General features: G+C 40.7%; 1 protein-coding gene across 2 annotated transcripts in view; it reads right to left on the bottom strand.

Annotated features, from left to right (window-relative positions):
• WNT7B (Wnt family member 7B) overlaps positions 1 to 18,927 on the bottom strand; it is a 115,023-nt gene that overhangs the window by 83,378 nt on the left and 12,718 nt on the right. The window contains exon 1 of one of the 2 annotated variants that reach the window (XM_063446750.1): positions 9,092 to 9,352. The exons of the other annotated variant lie outside the window; for it this stretch is intronic. Coding sequence (XP_063302820.1) covers positions 9,092 to 9,174 — 83 coding nt within the window. The 5' untranslated portion in view covers positions 9,175 to 9,352. Of the gene's footprint in view, positions 1 to 9,091; positions 9,353 to 18,927 lie in introns of those variants that run through there. 2 annotated transcript variants of the gene reach the window in all.

Here is an 18,927-nt window from a genome sequence, read left to right on the forward strand (position 1 = left end):
TAGTTTGCTCTACGGGATATTAAATGTCAATTGCAAATGAAAAGCTGTGAAATTTGCCAAGATTTCGAACTATAATAAAAAGCTGAAATGAATATTCAAATGTTGCTGGCTGACCAATGCTGCATATAATTGCTATTTTATTTTCTTACTAAATGTTTACATTTCTAAAACTGTTTAGATTGACTTGTATTCGGTAAAACGCAGTAGTCGAGACCAAAAAAAATAAATATCAGTTTTATTTTTAACTTTTATAAAAATTAAATTTCTCTTGACCCTTTTGAAACAAAGTACGACTAGTAACATTTTCAACTGAAGACGTCTAAATGTAATCGTTCTCTACGAAATGTCTTTAATATCTGAATTATACCAGTTACCGACAATTCAAAGTGAGCTTCAAATTAAAGGTCAAAGTATCCAAACTGGGGCAAATCTGGCATCGAGAATTATTCTAGTTGGGCTACTTTGACCTTAATTTTGAAATACACTTTCAATGCCCCACAATTATCGCTTCAGTATCTAACCCTGTAAAGTGGGAATTGCCAGGAATTCAAATTGAATTTAAAATGTTAAAACCAAAATATCCATCTAGATAGCACAATTCCTGTACTTCCCAACAGGGTGTGAAACTTGCTTTCTGGGGACAATTCATTTCTTACTGAGTGACCTAGTGTCTGTTCCAAGTCACAGTGATATGACAACACAATTTAATACAGGCAGCCATCCAGTTATCGCCCTATTCTCTCCACGGTCTATAGCATTCAGGTAAATAGCATCATATTCTAGGTGATCAGCATTAAGAGAGCAGATCTATGCCTTTAACATAAGTGTCCGCCGTCAATTTTCCCAGAGAGTAAGTACAGAATGGGGCTGCATGTATGTGATGTGACTTGGAAATAAGTCAAGCAGAGGGTAGAGGGATGCAAAGACCCCCAAATAGCAGGCATTCCAATAGGGGAACCCGGGTATAATAACAATTTATACAACTCAAATATAATTTATAACAAGAACAATGTATCTTATTCACACAGACTGATTTCTAAACACATTTATTGTTATACATATCTGTTATACACTCAGACACATTACTGGGAGTATTATTGCTGTGGAGCTCTGTTATACACTCAGACCCATTACTGGGAGTATTATTGCTGTGGAGCTCTGTTATACACTCAGACACATTACTGGGAGTATTATTGCTGTGGAGCTCTGTTATACACTCAGACACATTACTGGGAGTATTATTGCTGTGGAGCTCTGTTATACACTCAGACACATTACTGGGAGTATTATTGCTGTGGAGTTCTGTTATACACTCAAACACATTACTGGGAGTATTATTGCTGTGGGGCTCTGTTATACACTCAGACACATTACTGGGAGTATTATTGCTGTGGAGCTCTGTTATACACTCAGACACATTACTGGGAGTATTATTGCTGTGGAGCTCTGTTATACACTCAGACACATTACAGGGAGTATTATTGCTGTTGAGCTCTGTTATACACTCAGACACATTACTGGGAGTATTATTGCTGTGGAGCTCTGTTATACACTCAGACACATTACTGGGAGTATTATTGCTGTGGAGCTCTGTCATACACTCAGACACATTACTGGGAGTATTATTACTGTGGAGCTCTGTTATACACTTAGACACATTACTGGGAGTATTATTACTGTGGAGTTCTGTTATACACTCAGACACATTACTGGGAGTATTATTGCTGTGGAGTTCTGTTATACACTCAGACACATTACTTGGAGTATTATTACTGTGGAGGTCTGTTATACACTCAGACACATTACTGGGAGTATTATTACCGTGGAGCTCTGTTATACACTCAGACACATTACTGGGAGTATTATTGCTGTGGAGCTCTGTTATACACTCAGACACATTACTGGGAGTATTATTGCTGTGGAGCTCTGTTATACACTCAGACACATTACTGGGAGTAGTATTGCTGTGGAGCTCTGTTATACACTCAGGCACATTACTGGGAGTATTATTGCTGCAGAGCTCTGTTATACACCCAGACACATTACTGGGAGTGTTATTGCTGTGGAGCTCTGTTAGACACTCAGATTCATTACTGAGAGTATTATTGCTGTGGAGCTCTGTTATACACTCAGACACATTACTGGGAGTATTATTGCTGTGGAGCTCTGTTATACACTTAGACACATTACTGGGAGTGTTATTGCTGTGGAGCTCTGTTAGACACTCAGATTCATTACTGAGAGTATTATTGCTGTGGAGCTCTGTTATACACTTAGACACATTACTGGGAGTATTATTGCTGTGGAGCTCTGTTATACACTCAGACACATTACTGGGAGTATTATTGCTGTGGAGCTCTGTTATACACTCAGACACATTACTGGGAGTAGTATTGCTGTGGAGCTCTGTTATACACTCAGACACATTACTGGGAGTGTTATTGCTGTGGAGCTCTGTTAGACACTCAGATTCATTACTGAGAGTATTATTGCTGTGGAGCTCTGTTATACACTCAGACACATTACTGGGAGTATTATTGCTGTGGAGCTCTGTTATACAGTTAGACACATTACTGGGAGTATTATTACTGTGGAGTTCTGTTATACACTCAGACACATTACTGGGAGTATTATTGCTGTGGAGTTCTGTTATACACTCAGACACATTACTTGGAGTATTATTGCTGTGGAGCTCTGTTATACACTCAGACACATTACTGGGAGTAGTATTGCTGTGGAGCTCTGTTATACACTCAGACACATTACTGGGAGTATTATTGCTGCGGAGCTCTGTTATACACCCAGACACATTACTGGGAGTGTTATTGCTGTGGAGCTCTGTTAGACACTCAGATTCATAACTGAGAGTATTATTGCTGTGGAGCTCTGTTATACACTCAGACACATTACTGGGAGTATTATTGCTGTGGAGCTCTGTTATACACTTAGACACATTACTGGGAGTGTTATTGCTGTGGAGCTCTGTTAGACACTCAGATTCATTACTGAGAGTATTATTGCTGTGGAGCTCTGTTATACACTTAGACACATTACTGGGAGTATTATTGCTGTGGAGCTCTGTTATACACTCAGACACATTACTGGGAGTATTATTGCTGTGGAGCTCTGTTATACACTCAGACACATTACTGGGAGTAGTATTGCTGTGGAGCTCTGTTATACACTCAGACACATTACTGGGAGTGTTATTGCTGTGGAGCTCTGTTAGACACTCAGATTCATTACTGAGAGTATTATTGCTGTGGAGCTCTGTTATACACTCAGACACATTACTGGGAGTATTATTGCTGTGGAGCTCTGTTATACAGTTAGACACATTACTGGGAGTATTATTACTGTGGAGTTCTGTTATACACTCAGACACATTACTGGGAGTATTATTGCTGTGGAGTTCTGTTATACACTCAGACACATTACTTGGAGTATTATTACTGTGGAGGTCTGTTATACACTCAGACACATTACTGGGAGTATTATTACCGTGGAGCTCTGTTATACACTCAGACACATTACTGGGAGTATTATTGCTGTGGAGCTCTGTTATACACTCAGACACATTACTGGGAGTGTTATTACTGTGGAGCTCTGTTATACACTCAGACACATTACTGGGAGTATTATTGCTGTGGAGTTCTGTTATACACTCAGACACATTACTTGGAGTATTATTACTGTGGAGGTCTGTTATACACTCAGACACATTACTGGGAGTATTATTACCGTGGAGCTCTGTTATACACTCAGACACATTACTGGGAGTATTATTGCTGTGGAGCTCTGTTATACACTCAGACACATTACTGGGAGTATTGTTGCTGTGGAGCTCTGTTATACACAGTCAGGTAGTGTGTGTTATAGAAGGTGTGAGGAGCTGCAGTGAGTGTGCAGCTCAGGTAGTGTGGGTTATAGGAGGTGTGGGGAGCTGCAGTGAGCATGCTGCTCAGGTAGTGTGTGTTAAAGGAGGTGTGGGAGCTGCAGTGAGTGTGCTGCTCAGGTAGTGTGGGAGCTGCAGTGAGCGTGCTGCTCAGGTAGTGTGTGTTATGTGAGGTGTGGGGAGCTGCAGTGAGCGTTCTGCTCAGGTAGTGTGTGTTATAGGAGGTGTGGGGAGCGGCAGTGAGCGTGCTGCTCAGGTAGTGTGTGTTATAGGAGGTGTGGGGAGTGGCAGTGAGCGTGCTGCTCAGGTAGTGTGTGTTATGTGAGGTGTGGGGAGCTGCAGTGAGCGTGCTGCTCAGGTAGTGTGTGTTATAGGAGGTGTGGGAGCTGCAGTGAGTGTGCTGCTCAGGTAGTGTGTGTTATAGGAGGTGTGAGAGCTGCAGTGAGTGTGCTGCTCAGGTAGTGTGTTTTATAGGAGGTGTGGGAGCTGCAGTGAGCGTGCTGCTCAGGTAGTGTGTGTTACAGGAGGTGTGGGGAGCTGCAGTGAGTGTGCTGCTCAGGTAGTGTGGGTTATAGGAGGTGTGGGGAGCTGCAGTGAGCGTGCTGCTCAGGTAGTGTGGGTTATAGGAGGTGTGGGGAGGTGCAGTGAGTGTGCTGCTCAGGTAGTGTGAGTTATAGGAGGTGTGAGGAGCTGCAGTGAGCGTGCTGCTCAGGTAGTGTTTTTTATAGGAGGTGTGGGGAGCGGCAGTGAGCGTGCTGCTCATGTAGTGTGTGTTATAAGAGGTGTGGGGAGCGGCAGTGAGCGTGCTGCTCAGGTAGTGTGTGTTATGTGAGGTGTGGGGAGCTGCAGTGAGTGTGCTGCTCAGGTAGTGTGTGTTATAGGAGGTGTGGGAGCTGCAGTGAGTGTGCTGCTCAGGTAGTGTGTTTTATAGGAGGTGTGGGAGCTGCAGTGAGTGTGCTGCTCAGGTAGTGTGTGTTAGAGATAGAGAAAATGGAAATGCACAAATTATCGGTTCCTCTTGTAGCATCGTGGCTAGCTGCAGGCAGCCACAAATCTGTAAACGCCCATGGGGCCAGTCACAATGCTACAGGGCGTCTCTGAGTCACTTGGAGCCACCTACACTCGGACACTGTATTTGTAGTTACTGTTATGCCGGCAGGACTGGGCTCAGATGCTCATGGTAAGTACAATGTGTATAACAGTTCAATTCTACGTTTACTAGTAACATAGCTGCACACGGTTACAGTGTGTTCATATAAAGTGACCCCAGTTAATATTTGGCATCACAGGCGAACGTTAAAATCCAACTTTGCAAACCTAAAAAAAATCTCAGGACTAGGGGGTCTATTTACTAAACAGTTAGCCAAGGTCAGTTTGCGCATACATATTCAAGTTGGAGAAAGATCTCACTGTAATAAATTGTAGGGTTTTTCACCAATTTGCCTGTTTTGGTCTAAATTTTAATTTTGAAGTTGATTCTCAACACAACCAGCTCATTGAATAATGAACAAATAGCTGATCAACACTTGTATAATAATTTTTGCTTTGTGAAGCAGGCGTCGAGTTTCAATGCTCACTGCACATTTCCGTCTATAGAAAATCATTAACATAAATGATATTGTAGACAAAACACCCGTAAAGCATAGCATTCAGAAAGAAAACGTGTTTTGTTTTATATTCAATGTAACCAAAACTGATGTCAAGTCACGTCAATAAAAAGGTTTGAAAAATGAAACAAACGTCGTCTCCTCGCCTCTAGTTGGCAAATGTATGGCCTTGATTTTTATTTTTCAAAACGTTATTCAAATTATTGAAAATTTTAAAAAAATTATTATATTTTATATATAGGATAATTGTTTCAATAGTTTGGAAAAAAATATATTTGTAAAAGTTTATTCACAAATATGAAATCATTTTTCACAGCTTATCCAAAAATATAAAATGAAGGCCTATAGGAGGATGGTATGATCGGTACAGGAAACTCTACATAAGCAGATGAGTCTATTGAGCGTAACTATTTTTCAAACTCTGTGGGGCTTATTCACTAAACAGCAATTGTCGTGAATTCAAACCTAATTGGAAAATGTAAATAAAAATACCTGATTTAGAAAACAAACGCTCAGCTCCACAACATTCGCAACCTGTCCATTTTTAAAAAAAATTTTTTTTCAATTCACTACAATTCGCGTTTAGTATATAAATGATTTTGTCGAACAGACAGATACATGTGGATAGATAGAAAGTCTTTTGATATTTGTGTTTCTGCCAACACAGACAACTGTGACACAATCTTTAACTATAAAATGTTTAATGAGCTTTATAAAGATATACAAAACAACATCTCGTCATCAGATATATGGGAAAACCATCTAGTTGGTTAATGAGCTGACAATCTTTATTGCAAAAAATTAGGCTTAAATGGCGAAACCAGAATAAAACAAAACATCCATTTCAGTGAAATGCGAGATTATTTTATTACTTACTTTGGCGTTAAATTTGCTATTCATGTGTCCACCCACCACTGCTTACTGTTTAGTGAGCAGACCCCTCTGTTATTTTAGCATTTTCTACATGATTGTTTCTTTACCAATGACCTTGAATCAAAGAAAGCGAATCTCTCCAGCGGACTACAACCATCCGCTAGTATTTTGTACTGCCAACTGAATTTTAGAATTATTGCACTTTCATAACTCCAGCTTTTCAAACCTATAATTACTGTATGTCACACAGCAAAGGGAAACCACGAACTGCTCAGCATCTGTTATGCGGTTTAAAACTTTTGTTTCAAGATCAAAACTATTTATAGGAGCAAAATTTTTCAGGATAGTAATTTCCTATACGGTTTTGAGAAAATATAGCCACATTTATCCCTAAAAAAATGTCCAGATATTATAAACGAAAGAGCCAAGATTGCTTGACACAGATGGTGACTTAAAGATCTGCTATCTGGTTAATCAAGAGTGTCCAACTAAATTTAATATAATCCCATTTCATCAATCTGCGTATTTTTTATATTTTTATTTTTTTTTAATCGATAGCCAAGCCATGTGTTTTGGATTAAGGCAATATAATATAAAAACAGAAACATTATTGCTTTTGCCTCCGTAAATCAAAGCTACAAATTTGCCCAAAAATGACAAAATCTGTTCAAGTTAGGTGATAACAAATGAATGGTCCAAATGTACCGTCTACTGTGTGACGGATTAAACAGATAAAATAATTATGGGTAGAGAATGCGTTAAAGCTCTCAAATGAATTGCCCCCTACAAAATTATTTGTTGAAGAAAGGAGGTGTATTAACTAGTCAACAAATTGTAGAGGAATGAAAACCAAATTGCAACATTTTGGCTGAAATAGTGAAGCTGTGACTCTAGCAGACTTGGAAGATTTTTACCAAATTAGTTATTTTTAATATATATTTTTTTCAGTTCATTACAGTCTGGTGTTTAGTGACTACATTCCTGCCTTTTCAGTTATAGAATCAGTGTAAAACACAGAGCACACAGATTGATTACGTGAAGAAGAGATTAAGAGAAATTATACCATTTGACGGTTTCAATATGTTAAATGTATTTTAGCTGGTGAGATAACACCGGGGATGCTGATCCAGATGCAATCAATGTCTTCATTTCTGGAAAAGTCAACTTAACCTTCCAATCTATTATCCTTTTCCACAATAAATAAGCATCTACCAACCGTTATCCCTGTTCATGACTTTGGAGATTCTCAATAGTGCAATATATTCCTCATTTTTCATTTAACCTTCCATCTTTCCAAGCTTCATAATATAATAACTAGCATTACGTTGGCCAGTAATAAGCCCTAGACCCCAGGAGGTGCTCGGAAACTAGAAGAAGGTTAAGTTATTTGATATAATTTGTAGATCACAGAGCTGTACGTTAATTTGTTGTATGTACTCGGTCAGTCCCCTGTTGGTCCTAACTGGGATGGCTACACGTTGCCACATGTGGGCCAGTGAATCCCAGAGTGTGGGTCCTGGCACGACTGCCCTCTTTGCCCAGTCTTTGATCCACTCCTGATTAGTAGAGTTTTATTGCCAGGGAAGATACAGCTCTATGTATACAGCAGATTGGCTTTTAAAGGAACTGTTTATTTTGCTGGAAAAAAATGTCTCAAACTCCGCATCATGGGTAGGCCGCTGACTTAATAAAGTGATTGCGGATTCGGAGACAGGTTGGTGGTTGATCATTTTCTTAGTGTAGGTTAAAGATCATTTTTGGCAGGAAATACATTTTCTGGGCACATTGTCCAAGCTATTTTGGATCATATTTTAAGTTTAACCTCAGCAGCCTACACCGAGCTCAGGAGAGTGGGGCTTCTGCATGTTTTCCTAGTGAATAATATTTTAGTAAAATCTGTTTTGGACTGTAGAAGTGGGGGGGAGCGATTACCTCCCCAGTGCTTAATACCCCAGTATTGTGGCAGGTAACTAAATTAATATAGAATAACGTGCAAAGATAACATTAGGACAATCATAGTTTAATAGCTGTAAAATCATCAACTTAAAACACATACAAAACCCAAAACAAATATAATACTGTCCTGATTTAACCAACAGAGTGCCAAATAGAACCATGTGTTATATAACCCCCAAAACTGAAAAAAAAATAAAGACTTTCATAAAAAAACATTTTAAAATAGGAGATTATTCACTGTTCACTTGGACCACAATGGTTAAATATACAGACTGACATCACATTCGGAATTATTACATTCTACTCCCCCCCAACCCCAAATTACCATTTAAGGTAACCCCCAATACACAGAGGACATGTGCCTTAGGATAAGAGAAATCATTCAATATATGATAACTTAATGGGAATGTGTGAAGCTAATACATGAAAGTGCAATTTATAAATAAATATAATACATTTATAATTTAAGCAGCAATGCTTGTGTTATCTGACGCCAGATACATCCTTGTCACATCCACCTGCTGTGCATTGAATAGAGATTCTCAGAGCAAACACTGGATCCTGGAACATATGGGGTCACAAGGAAAGGGGGGGGGGGGGCAGCTGCTGCACCCCCTCACCTAAATAACATCACACTTTGCAAACTGATACATTTGCAGCATTTCATAGCAGCCCTAGCAACCTGTATCCACCTGTAACCATAGCAACTGCTCCTGCAAACAACCGGCTGCAGGATGACAAACAAAATGCAAAGACTTACAAGTAACTGCAGCTGGTGAGGATGAGGAAGATCTGAGGATAGTAAATTGAGAGTAATATACTGCGCGATGAGAGCAGAATCATGATTGGTGCTATCTTCACAGGAAGATCCTTTTTAAATTCCTTTAAGGGCCCCTCCCCAGAAGTGAGATCAGATGGGGACCAGTCCTGGAGAGATCCCTTTAGGAGTGTAGATGCTCCATCTTACACCCAGCAGGACTGAGGGAGCTGGGCTTGGGGGCAGCCTCTGGCAGGGGGATGCTGGCTGTGGCTGGCATGTCTCAGTGCTTGCAAGTTAACAAAGTGGGATTTCAAATGATGGTTTAAAGGATTTGCATGTCAGGAATAGCTCTATCTCCTCTCTCATTCCTGGCTTCCATGAGACTGTGTGCTACCATTGGGCAGTGGTACTGCAATCCGCCTCCTTGTTTAATGAAAGGGGTGGCTGACAATGGGATGACAGGGATCCAGCCAAACTTCACCCTGAGAGAGAGAGAGAGAGTCACCTCTCCAAATCCCAGCAGCAAACTTCTCATGTCTGAAAGCACGAGCACTCTTATTATCTCACACTGACAGCATCCCTCCCTGGGCTGAGCTATGGGGAACAAGAGTCCTGTTTAAAAAGAAATTGTGTAGCAACATTCTAAAGGTGGACCAATCAGCAGGAACATTCCATGGGTTTCCATGGTAACTGCTGCACTTTTAGAACGTTAACCCAGAATTGCCCTCTATTCAGAACCCCAATAAAATGCCCCCCTGACTTTCTAAAGGGATCAAATTAAACTGATTATTGTAATTGGTTAAAATGACTTTACATGCAATTTACTTTATCAACACACAGTGGATAATAAGACCAGTTTACTTGGAAAGTGGATGAAGTGTAAATGATTTAGTTTTAGTCATTTAAAATCTGCAATGAATGATAATACAATCCCACACAGACCTTTAAATAGGTTAATAATCAATCCTAAAACATGCCCCATTTTTTGGATAATGCATTTAAAACACAATATTGGAGCATTGCTTTCTGAAACACAGTGTACAAACTGCATGTAGCATTCTTAGTTCTGTTTTTAGATAAAGCCAACGTTTGATTGCTGGTTTCTTAGAAACATATTCAGATAAAAACAGATAAATTAACCCTTTCACCACCAACCGCTTTATTATTAAATAAAAAAGGAAAGCGTAACATTTATTTTGAACTTGGGATAAAAATCTCTCATATAAATCCAGGGCTGGATATGTAATTCAGACAGGACTTTCAGATGCCCCATATATCCCTATTCTCCCACTCTCCCACTAAATGCTGTATTTAACCTGTGTGAACATAATATTCAGGGATAGAATATTTCATATGTGGGGCTAACACCTGCTTAAGCCAAGGAGAGATCTGACTTATTCTGGTCGTCAAGAAGGATTTTTTCCTAGTTTGTTGAAGAATCTGAAAGAGCTTCAGACCAAGTGTTTTGCCTTATTTTGGATCGGGAGCAGAAACAGATGTGAGGCAGGCTGATGGACACATGTCTCTTTTCAGCCTATGTAACTATGTAACTGTGTGTGAATGTGTAGGTACATCTGGATATTTCTATGTGCACTGTGTGACTGTATGTGTACATTGTGTCTAATTGTGTATAGACACAAATGTGTCATTTATTGTGAATGTTTCAGTAAATTATTATTATTATTATTGCCAATTATATAGCGCCAACAGATTCCATAGCGCTTTACAATATTATGAGAGGGGGGGAATTTAACTATTAATAGGACAATTACAAGAAAACTTACAGGAACGATAGGTTGAAGAGGACCCTGCTCAAACGAGCTTACAGTCTATGAGGTGCGGTATAAAACACAATAGGACAGGACATATCAATCAAATAGGGTGGTAGTAAAGCAGAGCTGGAAGAGAGAGTAGAGTGCTGCCCTTTAGGAGAGAGCAAGAGACTGGTATGTAAGGTAGAGGTTACTCTGGGAGGCCATAAGCTTTCCTAAAGAGATGGGTTTTAAGGCACTTCTTAAAACGATTAAAGACTAGGGGAGAGTCTGATGGCGGTTGGCAGGCTATTCCATAGGAAAGGAGCCACCCGCGAGAAGTCATGCAAGCGCGCGTACGGGTGCGAGCAGCGGACAGGAGAAGGTCACGGGCAGAGCGGAGAGACCGAGAAGAGGCATACCTATGGATCTGTGAAGAGATATAAAAGGGGCTAGAATTGTCCAGTGCTTTATAGGTATGGGTTAGCACTTTAAATTGACTCCAATAGGATACAGGAAGCCAATGTAAGGACTGACAGAGGGGTGAGGTGTGAGAGAAACGACTAGAGAGGAAAATCAGTCTGGCGGCAGCATTCATTACAGACTGTAACGGGCAATGTGGCTTTTGGGAAGACCAATCAGGAGAGGATTACAGTAATCCATGCGGGAAATTACTAGAGCATGGACAAGCTCCTTGGTAGCATTTTGCGTAAGAAAGGGGTGGATGCGGGCTACGTTTTTAAGATGGAATCTACAGAATTTGGCAACATACTGGATGTGAGGCTCAAAGGTGAGGCCAGAGTCAAGTATGACGCCAAGACAGCGCGCTTGCAAGGATGGACTTATGTGGATACCACTAACTTGAAGGGAGAGCGAGAGAGGAGGATTAGTATTAGGAGGAGGAAAGACAAGGAGCTCAGGTTTAGAGAGATTGAGTTTCAGAAAGCAGGAGGACATCCAATCAGAGCATTATCAGCATTATGTAGGGACTTGTAAGCAAGCACCAGAATTTTAAATTAAGCCCTATATCTAACTGGAAGCCAATGCAGGGACTGACAGAGCGGGGAGGTGTGTGAGGTGTGAGCGGACAGGAAAATGAGCCTCGCCACCGCATTCATTAGAGATTTCAGCAGTGACACGTTGCAGGACGGCAGGGGAGAGGTCCGGGAAGGAAAGGTATATCTGACTGTCAGGTGGTAGTGGAATCCAAATGAGGTATTAAGTTTGCCAAGAGAGGCAGTATAAAGGGAAAAAAAGAAGGGGAACAAGGACAGAGCATTGGGGGACTCTAACTGAGAAAGGACAAGGGGAGGAGGTGTCAATAGAAAAGGAGACACTGAATGAGCGTTGGGAGAGATAAGAGGAAAACCATGAGAGGACAGAGTCACAGTGACAGAGTGATTAAAGAGTTTGAAAAAGGAGAGCATGATCAACGGTGTCAAAGGCAGCAGCAGGTCAAGAAGAATTAGTATGGAGTAGTGGCCTTTGGATTTAGCTGTGATTAGGTCATTAGTAACTTTGATAAGAGCAGTCCCAGTATAGTGGAGAGGGCAGAAGCCAGATTGAAGAGGGTCAAGGAGAGAGTGGGAATTGAGGAAGTGAGACATATGGGTAAAAATAAGTCTTTCCAGAAGTTTTGAGGAAAAAGGCAGCAGATATATGGGACGATAGTTAGAGGGGGAAGACGGGTCAAGAGATGTTTTTTTCAGGATCGGTACTACAGTGGCATGTTTAAGGTCAACAGGGACAATGCTAGAAGAGAGAGAGCAGTTGAAGATGTGTGTTAAGAAAGGCACAAGACAAGGGGAGAGAGATCTGATAAGGTGAGATGGGACAGGATCGAGCAGGCAAGTGGTGGGGTGAGATGAAAGGAGAAGCGCAGCCACCTCTTGTTCAGTAGCCGGGAAGAAAGTCTAAAGGGTAGAAAAGGCATGACCTAGGTGTGGTTGAGAAATAGAATGGCAAGGAGGAGAGAATTCTTTCCTTAGCTGTTCATTCTTGTCAATAAAGTAGCATACAAAGCTTTTGGCTGTAAGCTTAGTTTGGGGGGTGGCCACAGCAGGGCGAAGAAGAGCTAAAGGTGTCAAAGAAACACGTGGGATTGCGGGAGCATGAACTAATGAGAGAGAAATAATATGACTGTTTGGCGAGAGCAAGGACTGCACTGTATGAACACAATATGAATCTATAATAGAGAAAGTCTGACTGGGTGCGAGACTTCCTCCAGGAGCCTTCAGCACAACGGTAGCATATTTGCAGATAACGTGTTCATTTAGTATGCCTCAGTTGGGGACGTATCCTCCTTGAGGTGCATGTTTGGAGCGGGGCTGCAGCATTCAAGGCAGAGGTGAGGGTAGTGTTATATGTGGAGATGGCCAGTGAGGGACAGGAGAGGGAAGGGATGGATAGCAGTTGTGAATCAATATCAGCTGACAGCTACTGGAGGTCAACAGAAAATTAAGGTTCCTACTGAGTTGAGGGGGTTTAGACTGAGGTTGTTGGGTGAGGGGGTACTTGAGAGCAAATTCATTAATGTATTCAATCATTTCATGGCTGGTGTTCCAGCACCTGGATGCAGTGTGTAGTTGCGTAGATGTGCTTCATAGAAGCATGTATATATGTGGTATAAGAATATGTGTGTGAATGTATCGAGTAATGCATCAACATACATTGTAGCCGCACAAATGTACTGTTAGTTTATGTATGTAGTGTGTAAATGCAGGTGATTTATCTCCTCAAACCCCACACAATTTAAATAAACTACAAAGTGGCCTTTCTCCTCTCCCAAATGCCATTTAATATGCAAGGTGGCTGCTCACCCCCCCCCCTCCCCCCCCTATTGTTTGGGGGCACTTGTATTACTTCCAGTGTGCTGATAGGCAATACCCAAAAGCAGCCACATCTGGACATTATGAGCAGCCAAATTATGTAGAAATAAACAAGCTTATTGTTCAGATAGATGGTTTCACTTAAAGCGCTCATATCGAACAGCCTGTGACGCTTGGCCAGTACCGTTTATGTCATTGTTTAGAAACAGATTTGAAGAAACAAATTTAATTGCCAGTGTATCCGCTAATAGAAATTTTACTAAAAACAAGGAAAACAATCAGAATTGTCATGGTTTATTAACCAGGAATAATTTAAAACATCCTCCAGAATGTTCAAATCCTCTGCCTACCTCCAATTCCTCAATGAATTAAAAAAAAAAAGTATTTATGGTTTTATCATTGCTGTGGAATTCGGGGTAATACACTAGGAATCCTTCGTGGCTGATTAATAGATGCCATGTAAGTGGGAGTGGGAGTGAGATATATCAGGCTGGTTTCTGTTAACTTTAAGATCTCTTCTCTTTATCTGCAAATTCCCACGAGGACTAATGCAGACAAATAAAGAGGAGTAGGGATTAATTGCTCCTCTGTAATGAAATTCATCCATACACAGCAAAGCGATATTAGTGTACAATAAGGCAACAGTGGAACGATATGATCAATCAATGATAAAATGCCAACAAATTCCGTAGCAAGGCCTCACCACAGAGCTTACAATCAGACACGTATAAGATAGAGAGAAATAGATCTAAAATAGAGGGGCAAAACAAGAGATTGTGATAGGGAGAGCGAGAGATGGAAATAGAGCGAAAGAGAAAGATAGATGGTAGGTGGATAAATAGAGGAATATAGAAAGACAGACAGACTGATAAATGAGCACAGAGGGATTGTTCAGGTTCAGTTCTTGACCAATAATCCAGTCTGTGCAATATCAAGATCTCCACTGTCTGATTCCTTTATCTATTAGTATTATTTTTTTTATTTTTTTTTTACAATGAATAATATTTTTTGAGGTTTTCAATCAAAAGTGTACAAATACAGTACACAGGTTGTTAGAGTGCTTAGTCAAATAAAGCCGTCTTCCCAAAATGTACAATTGAAAAACTACACCATTCCAAAAATGTATATACCATCCGATAGGGAGAAATGTATCCAGGAATGCATTTATAGTAAAATAAAGAATTAACAGCAAGGGGAGGAGACATAAAGGAGGGGTCTTGCTTTGAGCAATTTTCCCACACTTAGAGGAAGCGTTGGTGAGAATTAGACTTAAAGATATCGTTCAGTCTATATTCCAATTTGGATGAATTTCAGCTGATTCAGGATCCTTCAGCGTTTCTGAATTCCAAACCGAAATTGATCTGAATGCCCAGTGAACCGAAGAGAGCAGTAGCTGCGCCTTTTATTGCTTATTCGGAATTAGTTTTGCGATGGCTACTTTCTACGGCCATTTAACACCAGCTTTGAATCACTAAGTTGCAGTTTGAGAGTTGTGTTTTTTTGTAGTTGGTATAGATAGTTTACATTATTTAGCAATGCAAGGTCACAAGAATGTCAAGGGTTTTGCGCTTGGGCCTGCCCCTGAAGAGACTCATATCTATAAGATAACATTTGGGATGCCCCTGAAGGGACTCATATCTATAAGATAACATTCGGGATGCCCCTGAAGGGACTCATATCTATAAGATTACATTCGGGATGGAAAGGAAGGGGCAATCTGCGAGGAATCTACTGAGTAGTTTGATCCCCATCCAGATATTAGTTTTAGGGTGTTTGATTCATTTCTTAACATCAGCAATTGCATTATAACTTGTAAGAAAATATAATTCTCAGTGTTTGGACCAAGAGCTTTCCTTATTCACTATTTAATGGAACTGTGCGAGAAAAATGTTGTGTTTTCTTTATTTTCCAGAGTGTCCTTTTAACTTTCTAAACGTCCTTTCTGCTCGAGGAGTAATTGTAAAGGAAGGAGGGTGTGCTTTCTAAAGAACTACTAAAGTTTTTGAATATTTTATTAACGTAAAATCTTTTAAAATACCCGTAGGATGATGAAAACAAACATCACCTAAAAAACACTAATCCATGGACCCAAATTACCCAAAGTTATTCCTCTCTTTGCTATTATACAATCTCCACTCTTCTGGAAAGTCTATCCATCAGATGGAACATTGCTGCAGCATTTTGCTTCCTCATGACCACAAGCTTGTGCAGAGATGACTATGATTAGCCATTGCTCAATAATGGTAGATATTCCATTAGAGTCTAATGTTGTTTCATGGTGTTAAAATTAGGACCCTCTCCAGGTTTATCATGTTCATCTCCACCATCGTTGTAAATAATTGTGCATGGAGGCTCGTGATGAAATATGGAGCAAAAATTTAGCCACAAATTTGGAAGCAGTCAATGGGTAAAATGGCATTCGATGCTAGAGTCCTAAAATGTTGACCTTTTCACCAAAGCGGAAGATACTTGGAGATTTGTTGGCGTGTATGTAGCTATTTAGCCACAAAAACTTCCTTCACATAGCTTCTGACAAGCAGTTCGTCTGTCGATGTAGCTTCTAGAGATAGTTTGGGAATCAGTAGTGACCATTACCAGGTGACTTTTTCACCTTGTAAGTTTCATCACTTCACAGTTCTGTTCAGTGAGATTGTGTGTCTTTCTATGCTAGTGTTGGGTTCAGTGAGATTGTCTGAATTTCTATGCTAGTGTTGGGTTCAGTGATTTTGTGTTTCTCTCTATGCTAGTGTTGGGTTCAATGAGATTGTGTGTCTTTCTATGCTAGTGTTGGGTTGAGTGAGATTGTTTGTCTGTCTATGCTGGTGCTGGGTTCAGTGAGATTGTGTGTCTTTCTATGCTGGTGTTGGGTTGAGTGAGAGTGTGTGTCTTTCTATGCAAGCGTTGGATTGAGTGAGATTGTGTGTCTTTCTATGCTGGTGCTGGGTTCAGTGAGATTGTGTGTCTTTCTATGCTAGTGTTGGGTTCAGTGAGATTGTGTCTTTCTATGCTAGTGTTGGGTTCAGTGAGATTGTGTGTCTTTCTATGTTAGTGTTGGGTTCAGTGAGATTGTGTGTCTTTCTATGCTAGTGTTGGGTTCAGTGAGAGTGTGTGTCTTTCTATGCAAGCGTTGGATTCAGTGAGATTGTGTGTCTTTCTATGCTGGTGTTGGGTTCAGTGAGATTGTGTGTCTTTCTATGCTAGTGTTGGGTTCAGTGAGATTGTGTGTCTTTCTATGCTGGTGTTGGGTTCAGTGAGATTATGCATCTTTCTATGCTAGTGTTGGGTTCAGTGAGATTGTGTGTCTTGCTGGTGTTGGGTTCAGTGAGATTGTGTGTCTTTCTATGTTAGTGTTGGGTTCAGTGAGATTGTGTGTCTTTCTATGCTAGTGTTGGGTTCAGTGAGAGTGTGTGTCTTTCTATGCTAGTGTTGGATTCAGTGAGATTGTGTGTCTTTCTATGCTGGTGTTGCGTTCAGTGAGATTGCTAGTGTTGGGTTCAGTGAGATTGTGTGTCTTTCTATGCTGGTGTTGGGTTCAGTGAGATTATGCATCTTTCTATGCTAGTGTTGGGTTCAGTGAGATTGTGTGTCTTGCTGGTGTTGGGTTCAGCGAGATTGTGTGTCTTTCTATGTTAGTGTTGGGTTCAGTGAGATTGTGTGTCTTTCTATTCTAGTGTTGGGTTTAGTGAGAATGTGTGTCTTTCTATTCTAGTGTCTGTTCAGTGAGATTGTGTGTCTTTCTATGCTGGTCTTGGTTTCAGTGAGATTGTGTGTCTTTCTATGCTGGTGTTGGGTTCAGTGAGATTGTGTGTCTTTCTATGTTAGTGTTGTGTCCAGTGAGATTGTGTGTCTTTCTATGTTAGTGTTGTGTTCAGTGAGATTGTGTGTCTTTCTATGCTAGTGTTGGGTTCAGTGAGATTGTGTGTCTTTCTATGCTGGTTCAGTGAGATTCGGTTCAGTGAGATTGTGTGTCTTTCTATGTTAGTGTTGGGTTCAGTGAGATTGTGTGTCTTTCTATGTTAGTGTTGGGTTCAGTGAGATTGTGTGTCTTTCTATGCTGGTTCAGTGAGATTCGGTTCAGTGAGATTGTGTGTCTTTCTATGCTAGTGTTGGGTTCAGTGAGATTGTGTGTCTTGCTGGTGTTTGGTTCAGTGAGATTGTTTGTCTTTCTATGCTGGTGTTGTGTTCAGTGAGATTGTGCGTCTTTCTATGCTAGTGTTGGGTTCAGTGTGATTGTATGTCTATCTATGCTGGTGTTGGGTTCAGTGAGATTGTGTGTCTTTCCATGCTAGTGTTGGGTTCAGTGAGATTGTGTGTCTTGCTGGTGTTTGGTTCAGTGAGATTGTTTGTCTTTCTATGCTGGTGTTGTGTTCAGTGAGATTGTGCGTCTTTCTATGCTAGTGTTGGGTTCAGTGTGATTGTATGTCTATCTATGCTGGTGTTGGGTTCAGTGAGATTGTGTGTCTTTCTATGCTAGTGTTGGGTTCAGTGAGATTGTATGTCTTTCTATGCTAGTGTTGGGTTCAGTGTGATTGTATGTCTATCTATGCTGGTGTTGGGTTGAGTGAGAGTGTGTGTCTTTCTATGCAAGCGTTGGATTGAGTGAGATTGTGTGTCTTTCTATGCTGGTGCTGGGTTCAGTGAGATTGTGTGTCTTTCTATGCTAGTGTTGGGTTCAGTGAGATTGTGTCTTTCTATGCTAGTGTTGGGTTCAGTGAGATTGTGTGTCTTTCTATGTTAGTGTTGGGTTCAGTGAGATTGTGTGTCTTTCTATGCTAGTGTTGGGTTCAGTGAGAGTGTGTGTCTTTCTATGCAAGCGTTGGATTCAGTGAGATTGTGTGTCTTTCTATGCTGGTGTTGGGTTCAGTGAGATTGTGTGTCTTTCTATGCTAGTGTTGGGTTCAGTGAGATTGTGTGTCTTTCTATGCTGGTGTTGGGTTCAGTGAGATTATGCATCTTTCTATGCTAGTGTTGGGTTCAGTGAGATTGTGTGTCTTGCTGGTGTTGGGTTCAGTGAGATTGTGTGTCTTTCTATGTTAGTGTTGGGTTCAGTGAGATTGTGTGTCTTTCTATGCTAGTGTTGGGTTTAGTGAGAATGTGTGTCTTTCTATTCTAGTGTCTGTTCAGTGAGATTCTGAGTCTTTCTATGCTGGTCTTGGTTTCAGTGAGATTGTGTGTCTTTCTATGCTAGTGTTGGGTTCAGTGTGATTGTATGTCTATCTATGCTGGTGTTGGGTTGAGTGAGAGTGTGTGTCTTTCT

The sequence above is a fragment of the Pelobates fuscus genome, chromosome 3 (genome assembly GCF_036172605.1).
Source record: "Pelobates fuscus isolate aPelFus1 chromosome 3, aPelFus1.pri, whole genome shotgun sequence".
Lineage (NCBI taxonomy): Eukaryota > Metazoa > Chordata > Amphibia > Anura > Pelobatidae > Pelobates > Pelobates fuscus.